The 24,451-nt window shown below is 37.5% G+C and overlaps 1 protein-coding gene across 2 annotated transcripts in view; it reads right to left on the reverse strand.

The window, feature by feature from the left end:
* CKAP5 (cytoskeleton associated protein 5) overlaps nt 1-24,451 on the reverse strand; it is a 106,340-nt gene that overhangs the window by 25,819 nt on the left and 56,070 nt on the right. For both annotated transcript variants that reach the window (XM_082659483.1, XM_082659484.1), the window contains exons 10-27: nt 23,415-23,504; nt 23,145-23,309; nt 22,516-22,644; nt 21,567-21,749; nt 18,244-18,357; nt 17,844-17,954; nt 16,380-16,472; nt 13,600-13,785; nt 12,976-13,070; nt 9,894-9,951; nt 9,676-9,801; nt 8,922-9,061; nt 8,612-8,786; nt 7,915-8,028; nt 6,339-6,467; nt 2,199-2,393; nt 1,685-1,820; nt 449-537 (exon numbers count right to left, since the gene is read on the reverse strand). In XM_082659483.1, coding sequence (XP_082515609.1) covers nt 449-537; nt 1,685-1,820; nt 2,199-2,393; nt 6,339-6,467; nt 7,915-8,028; nt 8,612-8,786; nt 8,922-9,061; nt 9,676-9,801; nt 9,894-9,951; nt 12,976-13,070; nt 13,600-13,785; nt 16,380-16,472; nt 17,844-17,954; nt 18,244-18,357; nt 21,567-21,749; nt 22,516-22,644; nt 23,145-23,309; nt 23,415-23,504 — 2,328 coding nt within the window. The remainder of the gene's footprint in view (nt 1-448; nt 538-1,684; nt 1,821-2,198; nt 2,394-6,338; nt 6,468-7,914; nt 8,029-8,611; nt 8,787-8,921; nt 9,062-9,675; nt 9,802-9,893; nt 9,952-12,975; nt 13,071-13,599; nt 13,786-16,379; nt 16,473-17,843; nt 17,955-18,243; nt 18,358-21,566; nt 21,750-22,515; nt 22,645-23,144; nt 23,310-23,414; nt 23,505-24,451) is intronic.

Consider the following 24,451-nt stretch of genomic DNA (forward strand, 5'->3'; position numbering starts at 1 on the left):
TTAAATGAAAACACACCCAGGGGATATTTAAGGTTGAGCATTTGAACACATTTCTTTAAATTGTCCAACTCTGCATGGATGCTAAAAGGATTGGTGATGCATCAAATCCCATCGGTGTGGGGACAGAAGATATTTCCTTTTAGTCTAATCAGAACACCTAATATAATGACTTTCTGCCAAATGTAAAGGAAGTTGCCTACTACTGAAAATCTCCCTCAAAGTCCTGGATGACAGAAACCCTGGCAGTAGCTCTTGAGAATAGGAGTCTTTGTTTTGAGGTAACATTAAAAGTGAGACACAGAAACTTGTATAAATAAATACTTTATAATTAGATAATATCAAGAGTAGTAATAATCTTTCATATGTAATATAATCTTTGCTAAAAGAATGACTCAGTGTATAAAACACTTAAAAGCAATTCTACATCTAAGTTGCAGAATTAACATACCTTTGCTTTAGAGGAAACTCCTAGAGCTTTGGCCTTTTTTGGATCAGGCTTGGGTTCTACAGTGCCAGAAACAGAATCTTCAACAGGTGCTTTGAGAAAAAAAAAAAACATGTACTGTAAACATAAACTCTAACTAATATCACTATATTCTGGGCAGGTTAAATATATAATGATGGTGAGAAAGCCAGTAGTTTTAAATACATCTATTAAAAAATTATTTTTATTTTATTTTTTTGAAAAGTTTTTTTTAAACAAATGTATCCATTTTTAAAGCACTTTCAGTTAGATTTTTTTCCTAATCTTTTTTCTCCCCGATTTCCTCATGAAATTAATTCAGAAAATCTGCATCTCCTTTATCAACATTTAAACTGCAGTTTAAAACCATTTTCTAAATAGCAGTTAAAAAACCTTTATGTTAGACTGATACTTCCTTAAGGGAACAGTCTATCACCTTTGATACTATAGTAAACTATATATACCATATAGCAAGATCCCAATAAATGTTATAACTGAATATATACTTTGATACCAACAATTTAACACATGTAAAATTTCTCACTTTATAGCAACAATAATTTCTACCCCACTAAACAGAATATTATTATTTTGTTTAAGCAATAAGTCTAGAAGAGCAGCGGTTACAGATCAGTGTTCTATTTGTACATTTTGGAATTTTAACATTAGGATGAAGAAATCAAGAATTTTCCCTTGAAGAAGTTTAGTAAATATTAGAATGGATCAGCAAACAGCCAAGTGTAGTGGAAGGGGAACTCATTTATGAATGAGTTAAGCAGAGGTCTCTGCTGGTTCAGCCACTGGCTGGCAGTTTGGCCTTGTGCAAGTCACTTAACCTTTGGTGTTCCTTACCTGTTAATAAAGAGGGTTAAGCTAGATGGTCCCAATTCTCCTTCTAACTGTAATATCCAATAGCAGAAAATAGTTGTGGAAACCTTAAAAGTAAGATTGAGCACTTGCTTTCTGGAGTATTTCATTGTGATACTCCCAAACTCCTTTTTGGAGTTGGAAATCAAATTATTCATCCTTAAACCCTCAGCACAGTTCCTGGCATAAAACCAGGTAATTTGACAAATGTTTATGAAAGGAGGGTAAGGAGATGGAGGGAGGATTTGGGATCTAAGCCATGAGGAAATGTGATTAAAAAATGAAGGTTTCTATTTCTTTAAGAGTTCCCTTGACTATTTCCTTCCCCTTTAACCCTCTCAAAATAAGAGTTACCTGAGGCAGGCTGGAATTTGGCTGGAGCTGATCCTCCCACGGATTTGGAAGTTGCTTTAGCAGGTGCAGCGGGCTTGGCTGGCATGTTAGCTTTGGCTTTCTCTAACATGGCCAACACCTGATCTTTAGAAGTTGGCTAGGGAGACAATATAACAAGAGGTGAGAGGCCACATAAATGATATACTCATGCTATGCTTACTAACAGATCTGCTGTCAAATCCTTGAGCTCCTAGTTTTGAAATACCAATGAAGTAAGGGAGGCAGCACATAGTGCAAGAGAAGTAACACATTATGAAGTCACAGTAAATTAGCTGCCATTCTAGAAGGTCACAATTTTCATCCCTGCAAAGACAGCAGATTCTTTAGAAGTTCTACACTACTAAACATTTTATTTCTGCTCTCACTGGGATTTCAAGTTGAAACTCATAGGAGGTTAATATGATCTTTTGCCTATATAAATTCATGTTCAATATTTTTCTAAATGGCTTTTAACAGCAGCAACAAGTAGTAGTACTTTTAGTTTCCCAGTAGCCTTGGCCATTTTCTCATATCCTAAATGCATCATGAAGAATGGCAAGGCATCTTGGGCCTTCTTTCGCACATCTCCGTTGCGATCCTCTAGGCAAGAGTAGAGGTGGGGAACACAAAGGATAAGGTCTGTGGGGGTGGAACGGAGAGTCGGTAGTTTCTCAGCCAGCCAGCCCAGAAGCTGCCAAAAGAAATAAAGACCAGTTACACACTGCACATAGAAAACTGTCATTATTTATGATCTTCAGCTTAATGATTTTATCAGTACTAAACACTGAATTAGTTCTCACACTACAACTTTCCAGTGTGAAATCAGTCATTTCCATTGTCCAATTAAATGATAAACATGCAATGAAGATAATCAGCTAAGATAAGGACACAGTTTTTTGGACCACGTTTGAGCATTAAGTTATAAAGCTTTAATAGTTCTTAATGCATCTTAAACTTTCACTTCTTTTTTAATTCTAAGAACTATTCAGCTAGAGAAGATGCAAAATATTTGATTAGAAGATGACAAGTTCTACCAGGACTTCTGCTTTCTGCCTTACATAGACAGTTTTTCTCTATATCTCTAAAATATTCGTTTTATTTTTTGTTTTGTTTGTTTTTCAGCCATGCCGTGTGGCTTGTGGGATCTTAGTTTCCCGACCAGGGATCAAACCGTAGCCACGGTAGTGAAAGCAGAGTCCTAACGACTGGATGCCAGGGAAATCTGTATTTATTTATTTTTAAAATTAATTTTTTAAACTAAATTTATTTATTCATTTTTGGCTGTGTTGGGTCTTCATTTACTACGCATGGGCTTTCTCTAGTTGTGGTGAGCAGGGGCTACTGCTACTCTTCGTTGTGGTGCGCTGACTTCTCATTGCAGTGGTTTCTCTTGTTGCGGAGCACAGGCTCTAGGTGCATGGGCTTCAGTAGTTGTGGCGTGCGGGTTTCAGTAGTTGTGGCTCGCAGGCTTTAGGTGCATGGGCTTCAGTAGTCGTGGCACGCAGGCTTCAGTAGTTGTGGCTCATGGGTTCTAGAGCGCAGGCTCAGTAGTTGTGGCACACGGGCTTAGTTGCTCTGCAGCATGTGGGATCTTCCCGGGCCAGGGCTCGAACCCGTGTCTCCTAAATTGGCAGGTGGATTCTTAACCACTGCACCACGAGGGAAGCCCTGCATTTATTTTTTAGTTGAGATAGTTATTGAGATGATTATATATTCACATGCAGTTATAAGAAATAATACAGAGAGATCCCAGGCACTCTACTCCGTTTCCTCCAACAGTAGCACTTTATGAAACTATACTATAGTATAAACAACCAGGATATTGACATTGATACAATCCACTGATAATACTCAGATTGACCCAGTCTGATTCTGTCTCATTTGTGTATGTGTCTATATTGCTTTCTCTACAATTTTTTCATGTGTTAGTGTATTCCCGCAGTCAAGATTTTGAACAGCTCCATCCCAAGGATCCCATGTGTTGCCTCTTTTATAACCACATTCACATCCCTCCTCCTACTCCCTAATCCCTGGTAACCACTAATCTGTTTATCCATTTCTAAAATATGAGATTTCAAACTCATATAAATAGAATCATATAGTATGTAACTGTTTGGAATTGGAACTGTCAGCACAATTCCTCTGCGATTTATCTAACTTGTTGCATGTATAAATAATTTGTTTCTTTTACTGCTAAATAGTATTACACATATGGATATACAATAGTTTAAGCATTCACCTGTTGAAAGACATCTGGGCTGTTTCCAGATTTTGGCTATTATGAATCAGCTGCTATGAACATTTGTATATAGGCTTTTGTGTAAACATAAATTTTCATTTTTCTGGAATAAATGCCCAAAACTTGCTGGGTCATATAGTAACTACAAGTATAGTCTCGTAAGAAACTGCCCAACTGTTTTCTGGAGTGGCTATACCATTTTACATTTCCACCAGGAGAGTGTTCAAGTTTTTCCACATTCTTGCCAGAATTTGGTGTTATCACAATTTTTTATTTTAGTAATTCTGATAGTTGTCTGTGATATCTCATTGCAGTTTTAATTTGCATTTCCTTGATGGCCAATAATGTTGAACACCTTTCATGGGCTTATTTGCCATCTGTATATCCTCTTCAGTGAAATGTCTGTTCTTGTCTTTTGCCTATTTTGTAATTAGATTTTTAACTGTTGAGTTTTGAGAGTTCTTTATATATATATATATATATATATATATATATATATATATATATATATATTCTCGATGATAGTCCGTTATCAGACACAGAGGTTGCAAATATTTTCTCCCACTCCAGGCTGTCTTTTCATCTTCTTCACATGGTCTTTTGTAGAGTAAGAGTTCTTAATTTTGATGAGGTCCAATTTATCAAATTTTTCTTTGATGAATTGTGGTTTTGGTGTCTAGTCTAAGAATTCTTTGCCTGAAGAATTTCTATATCTTGAAGGTTTTCTCCTATGTTATCTTTAAAAGTTCTATAGTTTTATGTTCTACATTTAAGCCCATAAATCCATTTTGAGTTAATTCTGGTGTAAGATGTGAGGTTTAGGTAAGGTTTAATTTTTTTGTCTCTGGATGTCAACTGCTCCAGCATCATCTGGTGAAAAGGCCACAGTTCCTCCACTGAATTACTTTGGAAACACCGTTGCAAATTAGTTGCTCATATTTGTGTGGGTCTATTTCTGGGTTTCCTCTTCAGCTCCACCTATCTGTATCTATCCTCTTCCTCCTACCCCTTGCTATCACAGTGTCTTTTTTTTTTTTTTTTTTTTTGCCACACAGCTTGGCTGGGGGGATCAGTTCCCCAACCAGGAATTGAACCTGAGCCCTTGGCAGTGAAAGCATGGAGTCCTAAGCACTGGACCGCCAGGGAATTCCCCACAGTGTCTTGATTATGTTAGCAATTTAATTTCGTAAACCCTAATATATGGTAGAGAGGTTCTTTCCATTTTTTTCCCTTTGTCAAGACTGTTTTAGCTAGAATATAAATTTTAAAATAACCTTGACTTTGTCTACAAAAAAACTTTCTTGAATTTTGATAAGAATTACATTAAGTGCATACATCAATTATGTATACATTAAATGTATAGAACTGACATTTCTAATTTCTACTATGTTAAATCTTCCAATCCACAAACATGGCATGTCTCTACATCTATGTGGGTCTTCCTTGAATGCTTCATCAGCATTTTTGTAATTTTCAGTAGACATATTTTGTATTTGTTTTGTTAAGTGTATAGCTAAGGATTTCATTTTCTTTGGAGTGACTGTAAACTGTACTATGTTTGTAACTTCGGTTTCCATATGTTCAATGTATCATAAAGAAATGTGATTCACTTTTGTCAAATGTGATTGTGTTTATTTTGTATCTTGCAATCTTACTGAACTCATTTATTAGTTCTAGGAGTTTACTTGTAGATTTCCTGGAATTTTCTATGTAAACAGTCATGTTATCTGCAATTACGGATAGTTTTATTTATTCTTTTTCCAACTGTATGCCTTTCATTTCTTTTTCTTGCCTTATTGCAGTGACTAGAACTTCCAGTTCTATGCAGAGTAACAGCAGTGAAAGTGGACATTCTTGCTTTGTTCCTGATCTTAGGGGGAAAGCATTCAGTCTTTAACCACTAAGAATATTATCATTTACAGAGGTTTTTTGCAGATGCTTTTTATTTAACTTGAGTAATTCTCTTCTATTACTAACTTACTGACAGCTTTTATCATGAATAGATGTTGGATTTTCTCAAATCCTTTTTTTTGTCAACTGATAGGATTATATGACTTTTCTTTAGCCTGTTGGTATGATGGGTGACACTGATAGACTTTTGAATGTTGAACTATTTTTATGTCATGATTAAAACCTCTTACTTTACCATTTAAGAGTTCAAGCAAAGAGAAAACTTCACAAAAAGGCTAGTCCTTTAAAAAGTTTGTTAAAAAAGCACATGAAAGGAAAAAAGAAAAGGAAGCACATGAATAAAAAAGCTCCAGGAATTTGGTTTCATATTATTAGCGATTTTATAATGGAACTCATTCTATCCATTCATGTATATTTATTAGGTAGGTCCAAGCCTCTATGAAGGTAGAAGACATGAGTAAAGCAAATCATATTTGTGGTACTAACCTCTTGCCTCAAGAAAGGATTTTCCTTTTTGAGCTCTTCAGAAAGATCTTCCCCCTCCAGCCATTCCTTCATGCCAGTCTGTTCTGCCCAAGCATTCACTGTTGCTAGGGCCGCAGCTCGAACATTGTTCTGAATGGAAGAGAGAATCAATAAAGGTAACACTGCTATGGATTGGAGGTAGGGAGTGAAAAACCTGTTACTTTACGAACACGAACAATGGAGGTTTCTCTAAAGTCCACATGAACATACTTGGAACATACTTCATCTTCTTTGAAACAGAATGTAGATCCACATTGTACTAAAACTCCAAAGTAAATTAGAAACATAAAACTCCAAATTGTAAAGATCCCATACTCAGTTAATTAGGGAAAACAGTGACCTGGGCATAAAATATCATGTTAGGGGAACAAACTCTTAGGTTTTGTTTCCTGACCTTCTGGGGACTCTTATGTCCCTGGTTATCTGCTAAAGAATGTAATTCTACCTGTTAGAGAACTCTTAATAGTTAGACTGAAATTAACAATTTGATTGAACATTTTTGTTTTTATATTAATTTGCATTCATAGAATGAGAACGACTTACTGACGTGAAAAATATTAAAATAGTCCAATTCCTCAAATTAAATGTATTACACAAAAATAAAGAGACATTCGAATATTCAATTAAGGATAAACATAAGAGCTTGCAACTTTCAATGTGACAAATTCCAGGACTGTGAAACTGCAAATATCTTACTGAAGTACCAGAAGATCCTACTCTAGTAGTTGAGGGAACAGGTAGAAAATAAAATACATGATCCAAAATTTATATGTTTATTCACTCTTTATACCAACACCTTAAACAATGATATCATAATCATAATAGCAACCATTTTTTGAGTACATACTGTATGAGACAGGTACAGGTACTTTATGTACAGTTGCTTATTTAATTCTGTAAGAATTAAATTTCATAGATAAAAAACTGAAACTCAAAGAAGATAAACAACTTATCTAAGGGTCACAAAGCTAGTGAGATATCTGATCACCTTAATAATGCCTGGGAGGTAAAAATTTTTACGATTTTCCTCCTAATATTCTCTTCTCTAACAAAGTTTATAAACTGTTTACATGCACTCTTACATGTAAGAAAAGGATTGGGGCTTCCCTGGAGGCGCAGTAGTTAAGAATCTGCCTGTCAATGCAAGGGACACGGGTTCGAGCCTTGGCCCAGGAAGATCCCACATGCCGCGGAGCAACTACGCCCGTGCGCCACAACTACTGAGCCTGCGCTCAAGAGCCTGCAAGCCACAACTACTGAGCCCACGCACCACAACTACTGAAGCCCGTGCACCTAGAGCCTGTGCTCTGCAACAAGAAGCCACTGCAATGGGAAGCCCGCGCACCATGACGAAGAGTAGCCCCCGTTCGCCACAACTAGAGAAAGCCCGTGCACAGCAACAACGACCCAACACAGCCAAAAATAAAAACAAATAAATAAATAAATTAAAAAAAAAAAAAAAAAAGGATTATTCTTAGCCCAGTCATGTGGCTGGCCTATTCCAGAACAGAGCTGTGGTAAAAAGAGTCAGGTTTACCTTGCTGTCTCCAAGCACTGTGATGATAGAGATGCCTAAGTTCTTCACATGTTGCTTTATGTTTGGGCCCATGGCTACTGCCAACTGCTGGAGGATATTCAACGTCTGCTGCACCTGGGTGGGAAAAGCCAACACCTTACGTTCAAACCATTGCAAGGTGTGCTCAAAGTTTTGCAAGTTTGCTGCTATACAGTCAATGCAGTAGGAAGTTTCTGGCCTACTTTAAAAAATCAGCTCATTATGATACTAATCAGCTTATGAATAATTTTTGGGTGATGGTGTCTCCTTTTATCATCAGTTCATAAAATTGGAATATTAGAATTTTCGACTAGAGATTACAATGCTTTATAATTTTAAAGTAAGGTAAAGCCTAGTTTAAGAAAAATCTCACATAAAAATCCAAATTTAAAAATTAGAAATTAACTTGTTTATGGGTATTACAAGCAGTTTTATACAAAAATACTTAATATCAGAGCCCTGTAAACAGCAAATCTGAGATTCATGAAAATTTGATTAATAAACTTGCCATCTACCAACATATCTTGAGGCACACTTAAAAAATTAAAGGAAGCTATTTCTAGTTCAAAGCAATAGAGTGACTAACTCCTTTTTGTTTTTGCTGCTGAAGGTTACTGAAAAGGATCACCCTGCAGGGGCAGAGAGGGGAGAGAAAAAAACAGGCATATATTCTACGTACCAAGATTTTATTTGAATCGTTGAGTCGACCCTTCAAGGCAGTTGGAAGTTCACCTATGTTTGGCTGGATAAATTTTGCTTCATTGATAATACCTGCCACTTCATCTAGGCCTTCTTTCCTGATCTTCCAATTCTTGTCACCAATCTTAGACACCAACTCTGAAGTGATTTTATCACTGAAAAAAAAAGACAGAATCCTTAATTCCAGATGCCTAAAAGAACAATGATGTCACAGAAGTACCCTGACTGAGAAACAGAAGACACCATTAAGAACTAAGTATAATACATCAAATAAATCATTAGCAACAAACCTGATTTCTGTCCTTGGCAAAAGATCCACAACATCATTGCCCCCATCATCTGGTTCGTCTCCATCTTCTCCTTCATCTGTACCACTTGTACTGTGTTTGGAAATCCCTCTGGTTGGAGCAGGTGGGTTCTGTCCCTGCATCTACACACAAATAAGTCAGTGAGGCTAATGAACTTGATGAAGAATATGAGAGCAAACTGGTTAGAGAATGGTACCTGTGTCAAACTTTCATATTCCTTCAAAATATTTAATATTCACACAGCACATATTTTAATTCCTACTTAGATTCCAATTTTGAGACTATGTGACAAAAGATATCTTTATACAAACCTATTAGAATATGACTTCTCAATCATAAAGCTGTCATTTGACTTGTATGCCCAAGACAATACACAGCAAGTCTGCCAAAACTTAGCAATTTCAATTAGAAAGTTTATTCAAGGAAGGTCAAGTTTCTTTTTACTTAAAAAAAAAAATTTAATGTTATATTTAGTGTACTTTTGGAATAGGTAATACATTCAAAATGTTTAATATTCCAAAGCCACAAAGGGGAAAATGTCCCATCCTATACTATAGCTATCTAGTTCTCTTCCTCACAAAGTCATCTATTTCTTATGAATTCTTCCCAGGGATACCTTATACATATAAAAGCAAATACATACATATTCTTCATTCCAAAGGGTTAAAAGTTTAAACTTAACTAATATAAGCATTCTCAAGTCAACTATGGATTGTATCATTTGTGGAATCTTTACCTTCTCAAATTCTGCATCTATCTGGGATAGGAGGGCAGGCTTCTCATCCTCAAAGAACATTCGCAAAGAGGGACCAACATACAGATACATCACGCCAAGCAAGGTGATGGCAGAAGTCCTCACAGCCTGGCAGAACAAAAATAACTTTTCAGATCAGAACAGAACCATAAAGATGGCTGTACTTACTACTCTTCCTATACATGCTGGTATGTACTCACTGGGTTTGTTGCAGCAAGAGCTGTCTTCACATTGCTAATGAAAGCTTTCACGTTCAATCTAGAAGAAATGATACTTAGAATGAAAAACAAGTGAAACCTCAAAATACTCAATGGAGTTTTATAAAGCCAGACTCTAGAACCAGCTTCCTTTAGATATGTCCTGAGTTTCACCTATTCTCTTTCTACACTCATTTAAAGTAAGCTTTAAATACTATCTATATGCATTAGATCAATCCAGTGTTGATCTCTTTCCTGAACTCCAGATTCATATATCCGACTGCCTTTGTGACATTTCCATTTTTATGTCTAGTAGATAACCTACATCTGTCAAAACCAAACTCCTGATTGTCCACAGCCCGCCCCCAAACCTGTTCTTCCCATAGTCTTCCCTATCTCAGTAAACAGGCACTTCATTCTCCAGTTGCTCAGGCCATCCCTGACTCCTCAGAGTCACCCTTGACTCCTCTTCTCTCTTAAGTTCAATATCCTGCTTAGTTCTACCTTCAAAATATATTCTGAATCATAATACTTCCAAGCCATATAATTTCTTGACAGGATTATTTCAGTAGCCTTCTAATTAGTCTCCCTGCTTCTGCCCTTGATCTTCACTATCTGTTCTGACTGAATAATCCTTGTATTATTCTGCTCAAAACTATCTAATGGTTTCCAATTTATTCAAAACTTTGAGGCCCTACACAACTTGGGCCCCTGTTCTTTCTTCAATCTTTATCTCCTACCACTCCCTACTCCCTCACTCTTCTACTCCAACTGCATTCTGAAGAACAATTACTCCTTGCTATTTTAAAATATATCACATGTGCTCCTGCCACAGGGCTTTTGCACTTGCTGTTCCCTTCGTCTAGAATGTTTTTCTCCCAGGACTTCCCTAACCACTTCCTGACGCAGTGGTTAAGAACCTGCCTGCCAATGCAAGGGACACAGGTTCAAGCCCTGGTCCAGGAAGATCCCACATGCCGCGGAGCAACTAAGCCTGTGCACCACAACTACTGAGCCTGAGCTCTAGAGCCCGCGAGCCACAACTACTGAGCCTGCGTGCCACAACTACTGAAGCCCGTGCGCCTAGAGCCCGTGCTCCGCAACAAGAGAAGCCACCGCAACGAGAAGCCCACGCACCACAACGAAGAGTAGCCCCTGCTCGCCGCAACTAGAGAAAGCCTGCGCACAGCAACGAAGACCCAATACAGCCAAAAATAAATAAATAAAATAACTTTATTAAAAAAAAAAATCTTGGCTTTGCCACTTTCTGTGACTTGGGCAGATCACTCAAGCTTTCTGTGCTCTAGTTTCCTCATCTATAAAAGGAGAGAACAATACCTCACATGGTTTTTAATGATGATTAAATCAAATGAGGTATTATTTAGAAAGTGCCAGGCATAAAGTAAGTCTATAAAATTTTGCTAAATAAAATACAATAGTTCCCCCTTATCTGGGAGGGATACTTTCCAAGACCCCCCAGTGGACTCCTGAAACCATGGATAGTACTACATATACTATTTTTTCCCTATACCTATGGAACTATGATAAAGTTTAATTTATAAATTAGACACAGTAAGAGATTAGTAATAATAACTAATAACAGAACAATTATAACAATATACTGTAATAAAAGTTATGTGAGTGTGCTCTTTCTCCTTTATCAATTTTTTCAACTCTACCAGAAATGCAGAGGCTGCTTCACTGGCAAACGCAGCCTCTCCTATAATTTTTACATTTTTCAGTCCCAACCTGTTTCTGAATCTGTGTAGCCATCCTTACTTGCAGCAAATGGCTTGGTGTCACTTGTTTCAGGGGATCCCTTACTGAAATCTTCATAGCCTGCACGCTTTTGGGTGGAACACATTGCCATCAGTCATGTTTTCTTTCCGTTTATGTCTTCCACCCAAAAATTCAATGCCTTTTCCATCTTAACTAAGCACTTACAATGTTTGCAGTTTGAGGTGCAACAGTGAAACTCACGAATTTCTTTTTCCTTCACAATTTATGGATAGAAGATTCTTACTGTAGATCTTAGCAACCTCAGCATGCCAGTTTTTTCTTTCCTTACTGAGTTGAGAACTTTCACTTTTTTACTTAAAGGAAGCACTTTACAGCTTCTTTTTAGCATATCCAAATTGCCAGCATCTCTACTCTTGCACTTTGGGGCAATTTTTTTTTTTTTACGACTTTTTTGATGTCGACCATTTTTAAAGTCTTTATTTAATTTCTTACAATATTGCTTCTGTTTTATGTTTTTGTTTTTTGGCCGCGAGGCATGTGGGATCTTAGCTCCCTGACCAGGGATCGAACCTGCTCCCCCTGCATTGGAAAGCAAAGTCCCAACCACTGGACAGCCAGGGAAGTCCCATAGGGCCATTATTAAGTAAAATAAGGGTTACTTGAACAGCAGCACTACAATACCACAAGGATCGATCTGTAACTGAGACAGCTACTAAGTGACTGATGGGTGGGATACACTGGACAAACGAATGATTCATATCCTGGGCAGGACAGAGTGAGATTTCATCATGCTACTCAAAACGGCCCACAGTTTAAAACTTATAAATTGTTTATTTCTGAAATTTTCCATTTAATATTTTTTGAATGCAGTTGACTGTGGGTAACTGAAACTGTGGAAGGTGAAACCACAGATAAGCGGGGGACTACTGTAAACAAATGTGATCAATAGACAAATAACTTTGGGAAAGAGTGGGTTAAACAAGTGTCTCAACTGCAGGACTTCTCAGAGCCTTTAATTTTCCAACGTGCACTATAGATCTCTAAACAAGTGTGATTTTATATAGTATTTTCCAAATGTATTTGACTAGAAATCCTTGGAACTGGCTTTTCTGTGGGACAGTTACAAATACTTGAGGAAAAATAACTTAGAGAACTCTAATATTAGTGGATATCAAAATGCAGGAGCACAAGCCAATATAGGCTTTTGGAACAAAGGTAGTCTTGTTTTATATAAATTATAGGCAATCCAGCTCTGGCTTCTCAGAAATAAGCAGCAATAGCTACAACAAATATAATCACCAGTTAGAGACTGGCAAAACATGTGCTTGATTTCTTTCTGACTTACCCAGAAAAACCAAATTCTTTTATTGCATTTGATAGCCAATTCAGAGTTTCTGACTGATTCTTGGGATTCTTCTGTAAGAAAGCCATTGACATAACCTGGAGTGGAAAAACAAACATACAAAAAACCAAAACAGATCTGTGTTTTCTCTCATATTTCTCACAGAAATATAGCTTGACATTAAGGCAGTAGTAGATTAAGCGTGGTTTTCCTGATGCTAACACAACTGCAAGAATGCCTTAGGAATGAAATATTTAATTTACACAAGAAAATGAGGTAAGTGACAGAAGTATTAAAAGCATTCTCACAGTATTGTACATCAACTAATACTTCAATAAAAAAAATTTTTTAAAAGGCAATCTGGACTGTTTACAACTTTTCATTAGTGGTCACTCTGGATGATAATGTCTTAAGAGAAAATTACTTTCATTCTTAATAGAATATTCTTGACTAAGACAATTTTAATTATCAGGCAACAGTGCAAAAATTACTAAAGGTAAAAGTAAAACAGTATCAAAAAAGGTTTTACTTGAGAAGAAAAGAACTAAAGTTTAACTAATAACTTTAAAACTAAAATTTGGGAAAAAACTGGGAAAACTTGAGGAAAGAGAGCTCTGTGTCACTAACCTGTTCAGCTGTCCATGGCAACATACAAGCTTCTGCTATTGCTGTCATAGCTTCTTTTGCATTGTTCCCACATTTCACATCTCCAATCTTGTCTACAAGGCCATCTAAGACGATCTGAGCTGAAGTTTTGGAAAAATTTCCCTTCTGGGCAATCAAAGCAACTATGTGAAGCTTCATTTGCATCACCTGAACAAGGATAAGTATCAGAAAGTTATGAGTAAGCCAAAGACATTTTTTTGGCGGGGGTGGGGCGTGCCACGCGGCTTCTGGGATCTTAGTTCCCTGACCAGAGATTGAACCAGGCCCTCGGCAGTGAAAGTGCCAAGTCCTAACCACTGGACCGCCAGGGAATTGCCCAAAGACATTTATTTATTTACTTATTTTTATAGCAGCCTGAAGATGTAACAGCTGAGAACATGACCAAACTAAAATCAAACTTTAAACCAAGAAACAAAATAATTTTTATCCTTTAATTGTTATCAATTAATGTAGCTGACAGCTAAGACAGAAAAAAACTCAGTGTTTTAAAATATTAACAAGCAATGTTACCACATGAAGTTTATGAATTGAAAAATATAATTTCTATATTCTCCTTCTCCTATGGTTATCTGCATATAGTACTGAGCATACATCCTGAAATACATAATAAAATGACCATACTAATTCAGAGTTCCTACTAGAGTTGCCCACAAAAAAAATTACAACCCTCGTGTACACACACACACACACACACACACACACACACACCCCAGAACTTGAGAGATTTAAAGAATTTGTAGATTTTTAAGTGGAAGAGTGGAAGGAACTGTGAAAAACAATTTAAAGATATTAATGTGATGATGGCAGATGTCTGGGACTTCAGACACTTTTGACCGAAAATATTTCCCTTTGTCCTGTTTGAATATTTAAATAACAAGTGTTGGCAAGGAAGTAGAGAAACTGGAACTCTCCTGCACTGCTAGTGCAAAGATAAAATGGTACAGCCACTTTAGAAAACAGTTTGTCAGTTTCTCAGAAAGTTAAACACAGAGTCACCATAAGACCCAGAAATTCTACTAGGTATATACATGTGTTCACACAAAAGTTTGTACATGAAAGTTCATAGTAGCATTATTCACAATAGCCCCAAAGCAGAAACAATGCAAATGCCCATCAACTTATGAATGGGAAGGGACTTCCCTGGTGGTCCAGTGGTTAAGACTCCGTGCTTCCAATGAAGGGGTCGCGGGATCCCTGGTTGGAGAACTAAGATTCCATATGCTGCGTGACACAGCCGAAGAAAAAACAAAGAACTTATGAATGGGTAAATAAAATGTTGTATATCCATACGATGGAATACTGTTTAGCAATAAAAGACTGTAGGGCTTCCCTGGTGGCGCAGTGGTTGACAGTCCACCTGCTTATGCAGGGGACGTGGGTTCGTGCCCCAGTCCGGGAGGATCCCACATGCCGCGGAGCGGCTGGGCCCGTGGGCCATGGCCGCTGAGCCTGCATGTCCGGAGACTGTGCTCCGCAGCGGGAGAGGCCATGGCCGTGAGAGGCCCGCGTACCGCAAAAAAAAAAAAAAGACTGTAGAGTTGATATATGCTACAGTATGGATGAACCTTGAAAACATTATGCTAAGTAAAAGCCAGACACAAAAGGCCACATCATTCTATTTACATGAAATGTCCAGGAGAAGTGATCCACAGAGAGAGAAAGTAGATTAATTGTTGCCAGGGACTGGGGGTGGGGACTTGGGGAGGAATAGAGAGTGACTACTGATGGGTATGGGGTTTCTTTTTGGGGTGATGAAAATACTCTAAAATTAAATAGTGGTAGGAGTTGCTAACTATGTGTATAGACTAAAAACAGCTGCACTGTACCGTTTAAAACAATTTTATACCCTCAGGAAAGTTGTTATAAAGGAAAAAAAGATATAAAATTATCTCTTGATATGGATCTAATACAAAGAAGGGTATTAGCTCAAATCAGGTGTGCTTCTTTCACCTATCTGAGAAGCTACATAAGGGGAGTTTTAAAAGTGGTGGTGTGAGGGGAAGAAGGCAGTATCAGAACCTTCTGGCACGGGAAACCTTTGTGGAGCTGGATGGTTTGGATGAGGTTATAACGCAGTGCTAAGGGAACAGTGAGCAAGGGAGCTATGGTCCTAAACAGAGAATAAGAGGTGGCAAAACAGAAGTAAAAAAGAGACTAGCAGGAAGCCAAAAATAAACCTGATACATTTCAAACTTTTGTTTCCCATCAGCTCTATGTATGTCTAGAGGAGAAGAAGAAAACACTTTTCTCATTTTCCTTCATGTATTACTTTCCTATACCTCCCTTTACACCTACTTTTTAAACTAAATAACGGTACTGCTCAATTTCATCTCTATTATCAGTTAATGAGTTAAACCGATTACGTGGTAATTTTTTATTAGCAATTTAAAGACTACATTTATTTTTTATGCAAAGAAATAAGAAAGCTATCTCATTGTTCATCCCTCCCTATATTCGAGGGCTTCCAGGTCTAAATAATGAGAAAAATGCATACATATGAATTAACAAACAATAAGTATTTGTATATATATAAACTCCTAAATGCACAAAGTTAGAGTTATGTGTTTAATCAAAATGCACACATTCCACTGTTCATTTAAAATTACATGACACATTGGCTGAGTGATTTTAAAAAAAAGAACAAGCTAAAAATTACCAAACTATACCTCTCTAATACACCATAGGATGATGTAATGAAAATTACTTCAATAAAAGACATTAAATCTCTAATTTAAATATACCTGAAAATTAGTTTCTTTCCATCCAGGTTTCTTGGCCAGCATCCTCACTAATGCCTGGCATGGCATTTCAGTTCGGTCCATTAGTTCAACAGCCTTGAAGTAAAACAAGATAGTAGGAGAGTTAAGGGATTAATGATTAGTTCCAAGGGAACAGTATATACCAAATCAATTACGTGTTTACCTTTGAAGGAGTGAGGGGAATAGAAATGAGGAGGGTCACAGATAGAGCTTGTTTACTTTCTGTTCTAATACTTTGTTTCTTAAGTTGGATGTTTGGTATATGGTTGTTATAGTGATGCCACTGAAACTCTTTTTTTCATATTTCAGGAATTCATAAATAATTTGCCCCAAAGAAAGTAACAGTTTTAATTTGCCCAGTGTATGGCTGAAACTGCTTATACATATTTTGACTTATTCGATTTTCCTAAAAACATAGCAAAGTAGAGTAGGTTAGAAGCATTTAAGTACAGGTTTCAAAGAAGCACACCCAGGGCTAAGCTTGAGTGGCGGATGCAGGACTGGAAGCCAGGACTCCTGGCTCAAGTCGCAGCATTCTTGCAGTTTCTCCACACCCCTCCTCATTAGAATCAAAGAGTGTGTGCCAAAATAAACCACCATGCTCCTGTCCAACACAGATTTTTTTTAAAGAAGCTTCTCATACCAAGTGATAATGTCTATTCTTCTGAGAATCATGACAACAAAGAGGGAAACATAAAATGGATGAGGGGTGGTTTACGTGAAGAGACCTGTTTGCCTAGTAAGTTTAATACCATAATATTAAAATTCAGGGACTTCCCTGGTGGCACAGTGGTTAAGAGTCTGCCTGCCAATGCAGGGGACATGGGTTCGATCCCTGGTCTGGGAAGATCCCTTGTCTGCCACGGAGCAACTAAGCCCGTGCGCCCCAACTACTGATGCCTGCGTGCCCTAGAGCCCACGTGCCACAACTACTAAAGCCTGCACGCTCCAGGGCCTGCATGCTGCAACTACTGAACCTGCATGCTTCAACTACTGAAGCCCATGTGCCTAGAGCCCGTGCTCTGCAACAAGAGAAGCCACTGCAATGAGAAGCCCGTGCACCTCAATGAAGAGTAGCCCCCGCTCACCACAACTAGAGAAAGCCTGAGCGCAGCAACAAAGACCCAACACAGCCAAAAAAAAAAAAAAAAAATTAAAAATAAAATAAAATTCATGTAAGCCTTATAATTCAGAATAAACCTAATTTTCTTGAGTATGCATCACTTAGGTTATGAGCTGATAGAAGCCACAGAAAGCAGATGTTGAAAGATAAATACTAAACAGCTAAAAAGCAAATAAAAACCCCACCTCATCTTTAGTTAACACCCTGCAGACATGTTCACTGGTTACAAAATACAGCAATTAGGACTAGTCCTTCATTTATCAATTCATCACTTCTGTATGATGTAATTTTCTTTCACATTCAACTCATCCCTGTGTACCCACCTTTTGGAACTCTTCCATACAGGCCAGCCTTTCCTTCCAGTTACTGCTGTCTAGAAGCTGTATACAGGTAGCAGGAAGGACAGCTGAAGCTTTTTCTTCACATACTTCTATCTGTAAGATACAAAACATTAACACTAATAATTGCTTAAGGAAACAGATGGCAACAATGTAAGAATACCCCAGCCAAAATTACAAGAACACTCCCATAGGTGTGTTTTAGTATCTGAGGATTCTATTATACTACTGTAAAGGGGAAGTTTGTCCAAGGCACAGTTTCAATAAGCTAAAAAGACATCCATTAACTATACGTTACAGAACTCAGAAAAGAGAGAACCTGAACCTCCTCATAGGCAATGACTTTCCGTGGTTTTGAGTTTGAGGCATACTGTATAATACTGACCGAGAGCTCAGGCTCCACTATTTCTTTAGTCTCCAACCCTTTCTTGTTCTTGGTTCCAGTGCTCCCTGCGCCTCCTAGTGCAGCTGGTTTCCCCTTCTTCGGTGGCCCGCCAGGCTAAAAGCAAACAGAAAAATATTAAACCACTTAAGGATTTAGAATAGTGATTCTTAGACATTTTGGGATTAGAGATTCCTCAAAAATTTGATTAAAATGAGGGATCACTCAACCAACAGCGACAACAAAAAGACCCATATTTTTTGTGCCCACAGAATTTAGCAATTTCAAGGGCAGACAGACCTCCTGAAGATCATTCATGGGGAATCTGTAGAAGCTGTATTAAGAACCTCTAGGGCTTCCCTGGTGGCGCAGTGGTTAAGAATCCGCCTGCCAATGCAGGGGATGTGGGTTCGAGCCCTGGTCCAGGAAGATCCCACATGCCGCGGAGCAACTAAGCCTGTGTACCACAACTACTGAAGCCCACATGCCTAGAGCCCATGCTCCACTACAAGAGAAACCACCGCAATGAGAAGCCCGAGCACCACAACGAAGACAACAGCAACTAGAGAAAAGTCCATGAGCAGCAGCGAAGATCCAACACAGCCAAAAATAAATAAAATTAAAAAAAAAAAGAACCTCTAATTCAAAATGAGCTAATGAGATAAATGAAATAAAAACGATGAACTGGATTTATGCTACATTTACAGATTAATTTGAGAATTAATGTTTGATGCCTTTAAATGCCTCTAGATCCTTCCTACACTAGTAAAGGGCAGTTTCTGAGTTATAACATTTACTCACTATTTAACCACAAAGTACTCACTATTTAACCACAAAGTTACTCCAAGTAACATGAGAATATGTTATTACTCACTGTAGAACTATCTAATTTGTGAAGAAAAAGAGGTGTTACGCCAATTTCAGTGAGTGTTCTAGTTATGTTGAAGATGGCCATCTCACTGAATATTTTTTATTGTTTTATTAGTTTTCCAGTTGACTTGCTTGGGTTTTCCAAGAATATGATCATATAATCTATAAAAATGATATATTTAATCATATCAAAGTATCCATCCATTTCTATACGGTTAAGAATTTTTATCAAGAAGACATGCTGAAATTTATTATATTCCTTTTCAGTGTTTGAAATTAGACTTCTTTTGATCTATAAATTCAGTAATTTTTCTAATATCAAACTATCCTTGTGATCCTGGAATAAACTTCAGTTGCTCATACTTTCTATTGCACCCACTGGATTCTATCTGCTAATATTCTATTTAAATATCTTGATTTAAATTTATGTCACCCCCAGTTTTGAAAGGTCACAAGAAAATAGCAGTTTATCATAAGGTATACAGCCAAGGGCAGTAACATTAATATGGCAACACACATCACTGTCCACATCATTCCTTCTACCTATTTTGGATATTTGTTAAGCAATGCCCAAACCTAAAAAGAAAAGATAAAATGACAGAGGACCAATTTAGTCTTGAACATCCAGAGCTGTTCTGAAACCACTGTTATCTTGAACATATTCTGAGCTTTTAAGGTGGGGTTAGCAAAGCTAAGATGCTGGTTTTTAATCCAATGGAAACCTCTAACACTTGCCAGTTCACATTAGCACTATGATTTTATTGGTTCATAATAACTACCCCATGAAGAGAGATTTAATTGTTTTCTCACTGTAAAAATAGAAAATTTTACACTCTTTGATTTACTAGAACACCTCTTCTGGATCCTTTCTTGTATATAATAGTACTCTGTTTTATTCATTGAGAGGCACCTCAATTAATAAATCTCCTACTTTTTTTTTTTAAACATAGACATACATGTTTATTGGCTTAGTAGGTTTATTAGATGATACTGTCCTACTGATTTTTTCAAAAGAACAAAAGCAGGTCCTTCCCCACCCCACCCACAGCTTATTCTTGGGGGAAGGAAAAGAATCCCTTATAAGAGAAAGCCGGCTAGCATGGAAAGGTTCAGCAAGATAAGAAAAGGTCTTAAGGTGCTGCGCCCAGGTCACTGTCCAGAGAGGCAGGAGCTGCTGAGAAAGGAGAAAATAGCTGCCAACTCCCTGTACTGGAGTACTGAAGAGACAGCATAACATGAAAGTACACAGACTCTGTAGCTAGATACCTGGGTTCAAATCCCAGTTCTGCAACTCTGGTCATTCAACAAATATATGCAGAGCTCCTGCTATATGCCAGAGCCTCTTCTATGCACAAGTGGTCAAGCAGTGACAAGATCTCTATCCTTTAAAGTTTACAATACAGTGTGGGGAGACAGAATAAACAAACAAGTGAATTGTAAGAGCATGTGCAGGACATGTAACCTTGCTGAGCCCCAGTTTCCTTTTCTGGAAAAACAGGGATCACAAAACCCTTATCTCAAGGATTGTTATGATGATTAAATAAGATTATGTAGGTAAAATGCTTCACAAAGTAAAGCTCACTAAATATCAGTTCTCTTCTCCTAACTCCAGGCTGGGGCTCAGGGTGGAAAAGAGAATCAAACTTCTTGCATTTTCAGCAGATAACTTCATGCTTAAGAGAATCCAGTCCAAGAAAAGTGTTCACTGTAAGAATGCCATATTTGCCCTTGGTCATTTCCCCCTCTTCTACACTAGAAAGTGAGACCCTGATGGAACGGAGACTCGGTGCTGCAATTCCAGAGCATTATTAGCAAAATGACCTTATGTTAAGTTAGAAAATGAACTTACATTATTAATGTTATGTACCTTGCCATACTATTTCATTATTATTTTTAATAAATTTATTTTATTTATTTTTGGCTGCATTGGGTCTGCTGCTGCACGTGGGCTTTCTCTAGTTGCAGCAGGCAGGGGCTACTCTTTGCTGTGGTGTGCAGGCTTCTCTTGTTGCAGAGCACAGGCTCTAGGTGCGCAGGCTTCAGTAGTTGTGGCACGTGGGCTCAGCAGTTGTAGCACACGGGCTTAGTTGCTCTGTGGCATGTGGGATCTTCCCAGACTAGGAATCGAACTCGTGTCCCCTGCATTGGCAGGTGGATTCTTAACCACTGCGCCACCAGGGAAGTCCCTATTTCATTATTTATTGATACTTTCTGATGCCTTAAAATGTACTCCTGTATCTTCATTACCATTTTTATCTCTATATAGGTTTCAAATAACCAAATGTACTATTGGAATATGCTGTCTTCATTAAAAGATGCTCTGCTGTATTTTGAATGTTGTAATGAGTTCATCTCTCAAATGAAATCATATTGAAGAACAACCCTGAACCTGAGATTCAGACCCTACCTTACTAAATTCTAATTTTTAAACCATATATTCCAAGTCATCTATTAACCTTAGTAGCAGGTGCCTTTTTTAAGGGTCCTGGTTTGGGTGCTGAAATGTCCTTTGTGTCCTTATCTCCTGTAGCCCCCGAAGCAGCAGCTCTTCCCGGCACAGGCTTGAACTCCTTCTTGTCAGCTGCAAGTCCAGCTTTCTTACCATGTACGAGCTCTACTTTTTCTGAACATTCTTTGATCTGGAGAATGAAATTGAGATAGACGTCACTGAGCCTAACTTTGAAACACAATCATTACATTACTTAATAAGTCACTTCTAAACCACAACTACATGAGAATTCAGAGAGAAAAGTTTCCTTTTCAACAAAGATAAATTATCCATATTTTCTTGGCAGTAGATATACATTAATGACGTCTTACATTATATTTCTATGCAAATGAGAATTTACTAAACTTACAATAACCACATTTTTGTAGAAAATGAACTTACGTTTACCGGGGGGAAGGGGGGGAGGGATAAATAGGGAGATTAGGATTGACATATACACACTACTATATATAAAATAGATAACTAATAAGGACCTACTGTGTAGCAGAGGGAACTCTACTCAATAATCTGTAATGACCTATATGGAAAAAGAATCTAAAAAAGAATGGATATATGTATAACTGATTCACTTTGCTGTACAGCAGAAACTCACACAACACTGTAAATCAACTATACTCCAATGAAAATTAAAAATAAACAATAACCATATTTTTGATGGAAGACATTCATATTTAGAAAGGCAATTTTCCAGATATTAGAAATGAAATTAACTTAAAACATCATTTTTACCTCCTCTACAGATTGGTCACTCAATTTTATTTTATTTTATTTTTTATAATTTGAAAGATATTTCTACTAATCAAGAAATTCTGATCAAAAGGATACCAGTAAACAAACCCATATTGCACAGAGACAGGACTGCTATCCAATTTCATTAAAACCCATTACTAACCTACCTTATCAAGCTTGAGTTTGTCGACATCAGCTAAGAATGGGTTTACTGCTTTCTCACCAACCACCTTCAAAGCAGTACCCAATGCTTCAAATGCAGCATCTCTGACTTCAGGAGCAGAATCATTGATGTGCTATAGTCCGGAAGTAAGCAAGATGATCTTGATACAAGGTTCTTTAGGTATTACTGATTTTAATTCAGACTGATGGTTGTTAGATAAAGAATTTGCTTTTTACAATTCACAGAATCTAAGCTTAGCTTTCTATTTGCCAATTAAGTTACCCTTCCTCTTACCCTCTATCTAAAATGCTTCATACTCAAATGATCTTTAAATATTCTAAACTGGATGCCTGTGCTTGACCAGATCCAGCTGAATATCAGTTTATGGGCCAAATAAGAAATAAAAGTTTTAGTAGTTAGTGAAATTATAAAGCTAATTTGTGCTTTTCTTCAAGAACAGGAACATAAATAATACAAGAATTTGGATTCAATTTTCAAAGCTACAGAGGGTCTCTCCTCAAAAGACAATAATCTACAGTCTTAAAGTCAAGTAGTCACTGTACACAATCAGTAGAAAAAACAAAATCTTGCCTAGGTATAAAATATTTCCTCAGTTTCAAAGAAAGTCTATACCTTAAGTAGAGCAGCACAAAAGGGCTTTAGTAAGCTCTTTGGCAGGGTAGAAGCAGTGCAGTGGCGGAAGCTTCTTGCAATAAAAAGAGATGTCTGCTGCTTGATGGTTGGATTTTTATTATCCATTACTGCTAAAACATCCTCACTGATGTTCTGTAGTGTGGTCTTTAGAAAGAAAATGTGGTCAATAAGCTTTTCTCAAATGTAAAGAACAATCAAAATATTACATTGACAAACTTTACTTTAGACAAAACCACAAACTCAACTTACAGTAAGAAAGATTGCATCAATTGCCTCCTGCAGGGCTTGTACCACTTGAGGCTTCTTCTCTTTGAATTTCTCCAAAATGGTTGGTACAACCTTTAAAAGTGAATAGTTGGAATGTATTCGGCAAAAAAAAAAAAAGGAATGATGTACTGATATATGCTACAACATGGATGAACTTTGAAAACATTATGCTAAGTGAAAGATGCCAGTCACAAAGGACCACACGTGTATTATTCCATTTGTACAAAACTTCAAATCCACAGAAGCAGAAAAGATTATCAGTTGTTGCCAGGGTCTGGGGGAGGGGAGAATGGGGAGTGACTGCTAATGGATATAGGGTTTCTTTTTGGGGTGGTGAAAATGTTTTGGAATTAGATAGTAGTCATGGTAACACACCCTTATGAATATACTAAAACCACTGAATTATATACTTTAAGACGGTGAATTTTATAGTATGTAAGTTATAGCTCAATAAAACTTATTAAAACAATGTTTGCCTCTACCAAAATAAACAAAAAAATAAACATCTAAGTTGGATTAAGAAGTCATTTCCTTTCTTGAAGGGCATAAGAATCTTATGCTGGAACAATCTTATGCCTATACCACCACAGCAATGTTTCTCAACCTTTTTTTTGCACCTGTACCTTATATGCAACCTTACAATCATTTTTATCAGTAACAACTCTTATTGGACAAAATGATTCTCAACTAGGTGGATTTAGGGTAGGAGAACAGGTATAGTATACAATTCTTCCTCCCCACCCAAGATTCTGATAGCCCTCACTTGGACTGAGATGTCTTCTGCCTCTTCACTACACTAAAGAAAAAAGAAACAGTACCAGAAATTATAGCTTTTTTTTTTTTTTTTTTTTTTTTTTGCAGTACACGGGCCTCTCACTGTTGGGGCCTCTCCCGCTGCAGAGCACAGGCTCCGGACGCACAGGCTCAGCGGCCATGGCTCACGGGCCCAGCCGCTCCGCGGCATGTGGGATCTTCCCGGACCAGGCACGAACCCGTGTCCCCTGCATCGGCAGGCGGAC

Source organism: Grampus griseus (assembly GCF_964374135.1).
Source record: "Grampus griseus genome assembly, chromosome: 8".
NCBI lineage: Eukaryota > Metazoa > Chordata > Mammalia > Artiodactyla > Delphinidae > Grampus > Grampus griseus.